At 42.5% G+C, this 10356-nt stretch overlaps 2 protein-coding genes across 2 annotated transcripts; both read left to right on the top strand.

The window, feature by feature from the left end:
- Positions 1-1373: 1373 nt before the first annotated feature.
- Positions 1374-2924, top strand: LOC108458659 (uncharacterized). The gene has a single exon (XM_017758064.2). It carries the CDS (start codon positions 1374-1376, stop codon positions 2922-2924), a length of 1551 nt encoding a protein of 516 aa, XP_017613553.2.
- Positions 2925-5151: 2227 nt separating this feature from the next.
- LOC108458660 (uncharacterized) lies at positions 5152-8652 on the top strand. Its single transcript, XM_053026800.1, has 5 exons — positions 5152-5256; positions 5395-5681; positions 5990-6097; positions 6200-8012; positions 8431-8652. Exons 1-5 carry the CDS (start codon positions 5152-5154, stop codon positions 8650-8652), a joined length of 2535 nt encoding a protein of 844 aa, XP_052882760.1.
- Positions 8653-10356: the final 1704 nt, after the last annotated feature.

Genomic DNA, 10356 nt, shown 5'->3' with positions numbered 1-10356 from the left:
TCAAAGGATCGTGCCCTAACGTCATTGGGTTTCGCTTTCTTTATGCGCTTTAAATATTCAAATATCCTTTTAAAGCTAAAACGCACGCTTTAAAGGCAATATCACATTTGAGGGTCAAAAATATTGTGTCCTAACGCATCGGATGTAATATTTTACCTTAAGGTGAGATGGTCTTTAATACACATTTGACCCACCTAAATGTTTTAAAAGCCAATAAAAAGAGGATCGCGTTTTGAACTCTGTCCAAATCTTTAATTTTCGACATTAAGACACTAAATAATTAATCAAGTACCAATTTTGGGCGTGTCGAGGGTGCTAATCCTTCCTCGTACGTAACTGACTCCCGAACCAGTTTTCTATTTTCACAGACCAAAATCGTTGTTTTGAAATATTTATTTATTTATTAAAAACAACCGTGTTTTGAGGTGATCCAATCACACCCTATTAAAAACGATTGGTGGCGACTCCCAACTTTTCGTTTTTAAAAGTCGATTTCCCGTTTTCAAAAAAAGGGTTTCGACAGCTTGGCGACTCCATTGGGGACATCAGAGAGTCGAGCTGTAAATTAATTGTTTTCTATCTTATTGTCAAAAATTGGAAATTTGGTTTTTAAATCTACGATCCTCTCATTGTATTTTCTGTGTTTTTTTTTCAGTTTTTATCATGTGGGTTTTACTTTATTGGTCGAGTCTTTCGATATCTTCTTGCATCATTTTGCATGACCGTTGTGGTCACACCTTTTAAGTGGGAGTGAGAAACTATGTTTTCGTGAGGTTTTCACCTCCGCATGGGCTAGGGGGTCGCTTCCAGAATACATCTGTACTTATGTCTTCTTGAGGTTTTCACCTCCGCACAGGCATAAGGAAATGTATTCCCCTGAACCGAACTTGATCCATATGAACCTATAATGGGCGAGGGTCAAGGAATCTGCTGGTTCAGGTACCTTTACTCTAGAACTAAACCACATATAGTGAGCTGTAGGAACCTGTTAGGTAGAATTACACCTAGCCCTAGTGGTTTCCCGAATAGGCGTTTGATAATTTCTTGATTGCTTTGATTTATATTCTTATGCATGATTCTGAGTTGTGCTTTTCCTTCTTTCTCTAATAGTGTTTGCATATCATTTTCATCATAAAAGGAGGTGTCGATATACGGTTCAGTTACTAATAGAAAGTTTTGCCATGAAGAATGAATTCCTTGATAAAGCGAAAGACAACGCGTTTGTCCAAAGATGGTCAGAGAATGCACAGTTAGAGAAAGGTGACAGTTTGACAAAGGAGTACACGTCAGAGTTATAGGACTTTACTCGTATTAATGCGGTCCAGAACGATCTTCATGAGTTGAAAAAAATATGGAGTCACTGGGATGATGAGATGAAGCAGCCACTCTACTGTAATTATGGTGATATTCCTTACCTCCTCGATGTTAAGGTAGATAGGTTTTTGTTCCGCGCTATGGCTCAATTTTGGAATTCCGCCTACAGTTGTTTTACTTTCGGAAGGGTGGATCTAGCACCTACTGTTGAGGAGTATACAGCCTTGCTTCGTTGTCCGAGGTTTCAAGTTGATAAGATTTATTCTAGAGCTGTCAATACCCCAACTTTTGTAAAGAGGTTGATGAACATTACGGGGATGAGTGAACAGTGGGTTGAGGCTCGGGTCCAGCAGAAAGGTAGTGGAAAGTGTATCCCTTGGGAAAATTTGAGAGATCTGATCCTGACTCACCCTGACATGAAGAAAAGAGTTGATGTCTTCGCCTTGAGCATTTATGGTTTGGTTATTTTCCCTAAGGCTTTAAGGCATGTAGATGAAGCAGTCGCCAATCTATTTGACCGACTAGGTAAAGGAGTCACTCCAGTTCCTGCAATCCTGGCTGAGACTTTCAGATCTTTGAGTGTATGCCGGAGGTCAGGTGAAGGCAGATTTATCGGGTGTGCACAACTCTTGTTAGTATGGTTTCATAGCCACTTTTGGAAGGTAGTAAAGGCCTCTTACCGACCTTTTCTCGGAGATTACTCACCTTTGAAGGAGATAGTGACCATATCGGGAAGAGATGACATAACAGAGGAAAAATGGATGGCGATACTTCAAAATCTCCAAGAGGAGGATATCGAATGGAAAGCCCCTTGGATGGTTTCCGATGAGATTTTTTACCGATGTGAGAGTTATGATTGGGTCCCTTTGTTGGGGATTTGGGGAGCCGTTGGATACGCCCCTTTGCTTGTATTGAGGCAATATAGATCAAGACAATTTATACCGATGACGCAGAGGCTAGCTCAGAGTGGGTTCTCATATGGGGAGAAAGACTCCAAGAAAAAGAGCCGTGAGATTTATAATGCCTGGAACCAAACTTGCCGGATAAAGGGAGTTGCTGTGAATCCAATGGTAATTCCTGAATATAACGAATGGTGGAGTAGAAGGGTTAACGATAATATCCCTAGGCCAAATTTAGAAGAAGCTCAACCGATAGAGGAATATCTGCGAGTGGTCCCATCTGAATTGGAAATCATAAAGCAAGACTTCGAAAAGAAAACCTCGAAGTTAGAAAGGAAAATAGAGCAGTTGGAGGAGGAAAAAGTGTACTTAAAGCTGGATGTTGACGTTCAAAAATCCGAGGCTGAGAATTTGAGAAAAAGAAAGAGAGAAGTTGAGGAAGACCTAGACAGTCTGAAGACTGATTACAAGCAGCTGCATAAGTCAATGAGAAATGCTGGTTTGGGTAAAACGTCTGAACAGTGGAGGCAAGAAATCCAAGAGGAAAGGGCTAGGGCCGATTGGTGGGAAAGAAAGTTCCACGATGCTCAGGCTCGAGAAGTCACTTGTAAAAAGAGTTTGGACGATAGCCAGAATGAAAAACAGATGTTAAGAGCTCAGGTGGAGGAGTTAGAACGGCACTACAGCAACATCGGTGTCGTAACTCAGTAATTGAATTAAGAGCTAGTCTAAGCAAGATCGAGAATTTGAAGGGGAAAATAGAAGAACTTGAAGCTACACTTCAGAACTGTGAGAATCAAATTGAATTATTGGAAGCAAATAATGAGCAACTAGGGGAGAAACTTCACCGATCTCAGGATCAGGTCCGAGATAGGGATTACTTAATGGGTGAAGCTATAGCTCAGATACGAGAGGTGGCTGATCATTTACAGACTTTAGCGGTCCAAGCAGATGTGCTAGGAGTTAAATATGAGTTAAAATCAGATTGGGGGCGAGAGTTAGCCTGCCTTCTTAGGAAAGTAAAAGTTTTGGGTGTTAGGGCAAGACCGTATATGTAATTCGTTTTATGTAAAAGATTTTGTTTTTCAGCGAAGTTTTCTAAATGAAATTGAATTCGAATCGACGTCTCCTTTTTGCATTCATACCATGCATTTGCATTACATTGCATCGCATAACATCATGTACACAAAAGAACCTTATTAATTAGTGGCCATTTATCTAGTTACCCTGGAACACCGGTACTACACACGAAGGAAGACAAAGGATATGGATCAGAGGTTTGAGCAAATGCAAAAGGAGATGCAAGAGCAACTGCAGGCTCAGATGCAAGAGCAGCTGGCTAAGATCCAGCAGGAAATGAGAGACCAAATGCTGGAGTCCCAGAGAAACATGCTAGAATCACAAAATAGCATGATAAGCAAGCTGACACAGTTGTTTAAAGAAGGGTCTGACAAAGGAAAATGCCCTATGGTTGACACGAGAAATGACAATGAGGATTCCGCTTGTCCTACAAGTTTTGCGCCAGCAAACATGCAAATACAACCACCAAGGGTGTCTGTTAATGTCCAACCTCTTTATCAAACTGGTACCTCGGCACCAGTAAACTTCCCAAACAAATGGAGGTCCCTGACTTCGACGACGCAGTAGAGTTGGAAAAAGAAAAGACAGAACTGCCCAAACAAATGGAGGCCCAATATAAATGGTTGGTGGAGAAGTTCAGGGCGTTGGAAAGTGTTGATAATTACTGCAGAATGGATGCCAGAGAGTTGAGTCTAGTCCCAGATTTGGTATTACCTCCCAAGTTCAAAATGCCAGAATTCGAAAGATACAACGGAACTAGTTGCCCTGAGGCTCACATCATGATGTTTTGTCGGAGAATGACGGGTCATGTCAATAATGATCAGTTGTTGATTCACTGTTTTCAGGACAATTTGGCTGGGGCTGCGGCCAAATGGTACAATCAGTTGAGTCGTACCCAAGTTAAGTCATGGAAGGACCTAGCTCAGGCCTTCATGAAGCAGTACGGCCATATAACAGATATAGTACCGGACCGGATCACACTCCAGAATATGGAGAAGAAGCCAAAGCTTCCTAAATAGATGCTCGAGAGATGGAGAGAGGTCGCTACACAGGTCTAACCACCGTTGCTAGAAAAAGAAACAACCATGCTCTTCATCAATACATTGAAGGCGCCTTTCATTACTCATATGTTAGGTAACGCAACTAAGGATAATCTAGCAAACCCCCAGGTCCATGACTTCGACGACGCAGCAGAGTTGGAAAAAGAAAAGACAGAACTGCCTAAACAAATGGAGGACCAATATAAATGGTTGGTGGAGAAGTTCAGGGCGTTGGAAAGTGTTGATAATTACTGCGGAATGGATGCCAGAGAGTTGAGTCTAGTCCCAGATTTGGTATTACCTCCCAAGTTCAAAATGCCAGAATTCGAAAGATACAACGGAACTAGTTGCCCTGAGGCTCACATCACGATGTTTTATCGGAGAATGACGGGTCATGTCAATAATGATCAGTTGTTGATTCACTGTTTTCAGGACAGTTTGGCTGGGGCTGCGGCCAAATGGTACAATCAGTTGAGTCGTACCCAAGTTAAGTCATGGAAGGACCTAGCTCAGGCCTTCATGAAGCAGTACGGCCATATAACAGATATAGCACCGGACCAGATCACACTCCAGAATATGGAGAAGAAGCCAAAGCTTCCGGCGATAAGATGCTCGAGAGATGGAGAGAGGTCGCTACACAGGTCCAACTACCATTGCTAGAAAAAGAAACAACCATGCTCTTCATCAATACATTGAAGGCGCCTTTCATTACTCATATGTTAGGTAACGCAACTAAGGATAATCTAGCAAACCCCTAGGTCCTTGACTTCGACGACGCAGCAGAGTTGGAAAAAGAAAAAACAGAACTGCCCAAACAAATGGAGGACCAATATAAATGGTTGGTGGAGAAGTTCAGGGCGTTGGAAAGTGTTGATAATTACTGCGGAATGGATGCCAGAGAGTTGAGTCTAGTCCCAGATTTGGTATTACCTCCCAAATTCAAAATGCCAGAATTCGAAAGATACAACGGAACTAGTTGCCCTGAGGCTCACATCACGATGTTTTGTCGGAGAATGACGGGTCATGTCAATAATGATCAGTTGTTGATTCACTGTTTTTAGGACAGTTTGGCTGGGGCTGCGGCCAAATGGTACAATCAGTTGAGTCGTACCCAAGTTAAGTCATGGAAGGACCTAGCTCAGGCCTTCATGAAGCAGTACGGCCATATAACAGATATAGCACCGGACCGGATCACACTCCAGAATATGAAGAAGAAGCCAAGCGAAAGCTTCCGGCAGTATGCTCAGAGATGGAGAGAGGTCGCTACACAGGTCCAACCACCGTTGCTAGAAAAAGAAACAACCATGCTCTTCATCAATACATTGAAGGCGCCTTTCATTACTCATATGTTAGGTAACGCAACTAAGAGCTTTGCGACATAGTAATGTCTGGCGAAATGATAGAAAATGCCATAATATCGTAAGATAGAAGTCGGGAGAACACGAAGCTCACTTCAAGAAAAGAGAGAATGAAGTAGGTAATGTGAGCTCAGCTACATAAAACCGCCACGTTAAATCGAGTCAAAGGCGATAGTCACGGCCAAAGAGGCCTCACCAAAGCGGAGCCTAACATGAGACAGAATACGAGAAGTTTCAATTTACTCCCATACCGGTGACATATAGGGAGTTGTACAAAAGTCTGTTGATGCACATGTAGTGGCTCCTTTCCACTTAGAGCCGTTGCATGCCCCCATACCCTAAGTGGTGCGATCACGAATGCTCGGTCTGAATACCACGCAGGATTACGGGCACTCGATGAAAAGCTGTACCTCATTCAAAAGGTGTGTGGAAAGGCTTATCAAAGCGGTGCTCTAAAATTTGATGATACACACTGTACAGAAATCCGTTACCAGTCATCTTGATAAAGGGTAAACGCGATAATTGAGAATGTGGGGAGGAAAGTCAAGCTGAATATCGCGGAGGTGAGAACCCCATTGAAGCTAGTTTGGAATGAGATGCAGAAGAGAGGTTTAGTCCCGCAAGGGTTGGGAGATAAAATCCAAGATACACGGAACTACTGTGAGTTCCATCATGAGAAAGATCACGAGATCCAGAATTGTATTGAGTTCAGAGCCTTAGTACAGAGTCTAATGGATAATAAGGAATTGGAGTTCTTTGAGTCTGTCGAAGAGGAGGATGTATGCTCTTTAGGAGGAGAGTCGAGTGAAGAAGGTGGCAGAGCCAGTCGTCCAGTGATAATTATTTCGAAGCCCAGAGTTAGTGAAGTAGAAGTAAGAGTTACACCAAGAGTTATAATCCAGAAGCCAACAGCTTCCCCTTATAAAGATAGCCATAGGGTGCCTTGGAATTATAACTGTAGTATAACAGTTTCAGAGAAGGAGGGTTCGATTAACACGTCAAACATAGAAGTCGAACCAGCAAAAGGGAAACTCGTCATGTTTAAGAAAGAAGCAGAGGGATCAGAATCACAGGTTAATGAGCCAGTAATGGAAACTGAAGCCAAGGAGTTTTTGAAGTTCCTAAGACACAGCGAGTATAGTGTCGTAGAACAACTACACCAACGACCGGATCGTATATCGGTATTGGCTCTGCTGTTAAATTCGGAGGTCCACCGTAAAGCATTGATGAAAGTGTTGAACGAGACCTATGTTGCGGATGACATTTCGGTTAACAAATTAGACCGTCTCGTCGGTAACATAAGCGCTGACAATTTCATCTCCTTCAGCGATGATGAGATACCACCAGGGGGTAGGGGGTCTACTAAGGCTTTACATGTCACTACACGTTGCAAGGGGAATACGCTACCCGGAGTATTAGTTGATAATGGGTCCGCATTGAGCGTGTTACTGGGGGCTACATTAAACCGTTTACACAGAGACGCTTCTCATATGAAGACGTGTCAGAACATAGTAAGAGCATTTGATGGCACAGAAAGGAAAGTAATGGGGAGGATAGAAGTACCTCTTCAGATTGGCCCAAACACATACGAGGTAGATTTCCTCGTGATGGATATTAAGCCTTCCTATAACTGTCTATTAGGAAGACCTTGGATTCATTCAGCTGGGGCAGTGCCATCCTCGCTGCACCAGAAGCTAAAGATGGTTACTGAGGGTCGGCTAATAACAATAAATGCGGAGGACATTATTGCGTCAATTACCAGTGATGCACCCTACATAGAGAATGACAACGAAGCAGTTGAATGTTCATTTCGATCATTAGAGTTTGTAAACGCAATGTTTATAGCTGAAGGAAATAGGATTCCGATACCTAGGATATCAGGAGCTACGAAAATGAACCTGCAGTTGACAGTTGGGAAAGGGGCGTTACCTGGCAGAGGACTCGGGAAGCACCTCCGTGGACAGGTTAGAGTACCAGTCTTGGTTGGCAAGTGGGATCGCTTCGGTTTGGGATTCAGGCCAGATGCAAGCCAAGTGAAGAAAGAGTTCGAGAGGAAACAGGAACAGCGGAGAGCGAGATTGAGTGGGACAGAAGTCAGGTGGGAACCGATGAGCTTCCCCCATATTTCCCAAACATTTGTATCTGGAGGGTTTATTCATTCTGCACATGAGAGGATAAAAGAAGGAAGGGTCGGAGATGTGATGGGAATTTGGAGCGTCAACGCCACATTTGAAGAGGAAGCAATAGAAAGGAATTTATCGGGCATTTGCCCGTATGAGCCTGGGAGTGTTTTGAATAATTGGACTGTAGAAGAAATTCCTGTAATCTTTAGAGATAACACAGAGTAATATTCAAAACCCACTTGTTGTCTTCTAGCCTAGGGACAATAAGAATCTTTTGTGAAATAGGCTCATGTTTAAACATTATTATTTTCAATAAAAATGCATTTTCATATATCGGTTCGAGCAATTATTCTTTCTTTCTTTTTATGTCATACACAATCATACCATACAAAGGAATTATTCATTTCGTTTTCTTTTGGTTTTCTCTTATATTTATAATAGGCCCCCGGATGTCAACGTCATGAGTAATGCTGATACGAGCTCGGAATCTCCTTTTGAGTAAGATATGCGCTTTGAGGGATTTCAAGATTTTGAAGAGGACAAAGATTTTGAAGAGGACAAATATCGTGGTTTATCTCCCGATTTGTTAAGGATGGTGGAGCGAGAAGATGAATAGATCCTGCCACACAAAGAGACTACTGAGATTGTGGCCCTGGAAGAGGGGAAGGAAGTTAAAATTGGCACTTGCGTTAATGAGAAAACAAGACAGAACCTCATTGAGCTGTTGCAAGAATTCAAGGACGTCTTTGCATGGTCATACCAGGATATGCCTGGTTTAAGTACTGATATCACAGTGCACCGTGTCCCTACAAAAAAGGAGTACAAGCCAGTTCAGTAGAAGCTCCGAAGGATGAGGCCCGATGTAGCAATGAAAATAAAGGAAGAAGTCAAGAAGCAATTTAATGCTGGGCTCCTACATGTGGTCAATTATTCAGAATGGGTGGCCAGCGTCGTCCCTGTCCCTAAGAAGGATGAGAAAGGACGGATGTGTGTGGATTACAGAGATTTAAACAAAGCCAGCCCAAAGGATAACTTTCCATTGCCTCACATAGATACTCTAGTGGATAATACAGCAGGCTATTCACTGTTCTCCTTCATGGATGGGTTTTCCGGGTACAATCAGATCAAGATGCATCCTGAAGATATGGAAAAAACCACGTTTATAACTTTATGGGGAACATTTTGCTACAAGGTGATGCCCTTCGGGTTGAAGAATGCAGGAGCCACATACCAAAGAGCCATGATAGCCTTATTTCATAACATGATGCACAAGAAAATTGAGGTCTACGTTGACGACATGATTGCAAAATTCCGAACTGAAGAGGAGCATGTGCGAGTGTTGAGGAAATTGTTCCTGAGGTTGAGAAAATTCCAATTAAAGCTTAATCCATCAAAATGCACCTTCTGAGCTAGGTGCGGAAAGTTACTCGGCCGTGGTCGTGAGAAGGAATAGAAGTCGACCACGATAAAGTCAAGGCTATACAAGAGTCGCCTCATACGAACTCGAAAGAAGTCCGAGGTTTTCTAGGAGACTAAACTACATCGCACGGTTTGTTTACAAGAATCGATGAGAAGTGTGACCCTATATTCCGTCTTCTTAAAAAGCACAATCCTGGGGTATGGGATGATGAATGCCAAAAAACCTTTGAAAAGGTTAAACAATATTTGTCTAGTCCCCGAGTGCTAACACCACCAAGCCCTGGTAGACCATTGATACTATACTTAACAGTATTTGATAATTCGATGGGGTGTGTGCTCGGCCAACACGATGAGGCTGGGAGAAAAGAAAGAGCGATATATTACCTCAGTAAAAAATTTACTGAGTGTGAAATGATGTATCCGCCAATTGAGAAGCTATGTTGTGCTTTGGTTTGGACAACACGAAGGTTGAGGCAATACATGTTGTACCATACAACTTGGCTAATCTCAAAGCTAGACCCTCTCAAATACATGATGGAGTCAACCACTTTAAATGGAAGGATGGCCAGGTGGCAGATTCTGCTCTCCGAATTTGACATAGTCTATGTAAACCAAAAAGCTGTGAAGGGGAGTGCAATAGCAGATTTCCTAGCCAGTAGAGCTTTGGAGGATTATGAACCTTTGAATTTCAATTTCCCCAATGAAGATCTAATGTATGTAGCAATCGCTGAGGGGGACATGCCTGAAAATCATTCCTGGAAATTAAATTTTGACGGAGCATCAAATGCCATTGGAAATGGAGTTAGGGCAGTACTAATATCCCCAAATGGAGGTCATTATCCGTTCACTTGCAAGCTGGATTTTGACTGCACAAATAACATGGCAAAATATGAGGCATGTATCATGGGAATTCGGACAGCTATAGACCGTAAAATCAAAGTATTAGAAGTGTACGGAGACTCTGCATTGGTAATTTATCAGCTTAAAGGCGAGTGGGAAACGAGAGATCCCAAATTGATCAATTACTGAAAGTTAATCCTGGAGTTAATTGAAAAGTTTGATGATATTACCTTTCATTACCTCCCGCGAGACGAGAATCAGATGGCTGACGCCTTGGCTACAC

This window comes from Gossypium arboreum, chromosome 4, assembly GCF_025698485.1.
Source record: "Gossypium arboreum isolate Shixiya-1 chromosome 4, ASM2569848v2, whole genome shotgun sequence".
In the NCBI taxonomy this organism is placed as follows: Eukaryota; Viridiplantae; Streptophyta; class Magnoliopsida; order Malvales; family Malvaceae; genus Gossypium; species Gossypium arboreum.
Note: the sequence above shows the minus strand (reverse complement) of the source record. Positions and strands in the feature narration are given on the sequence as shown.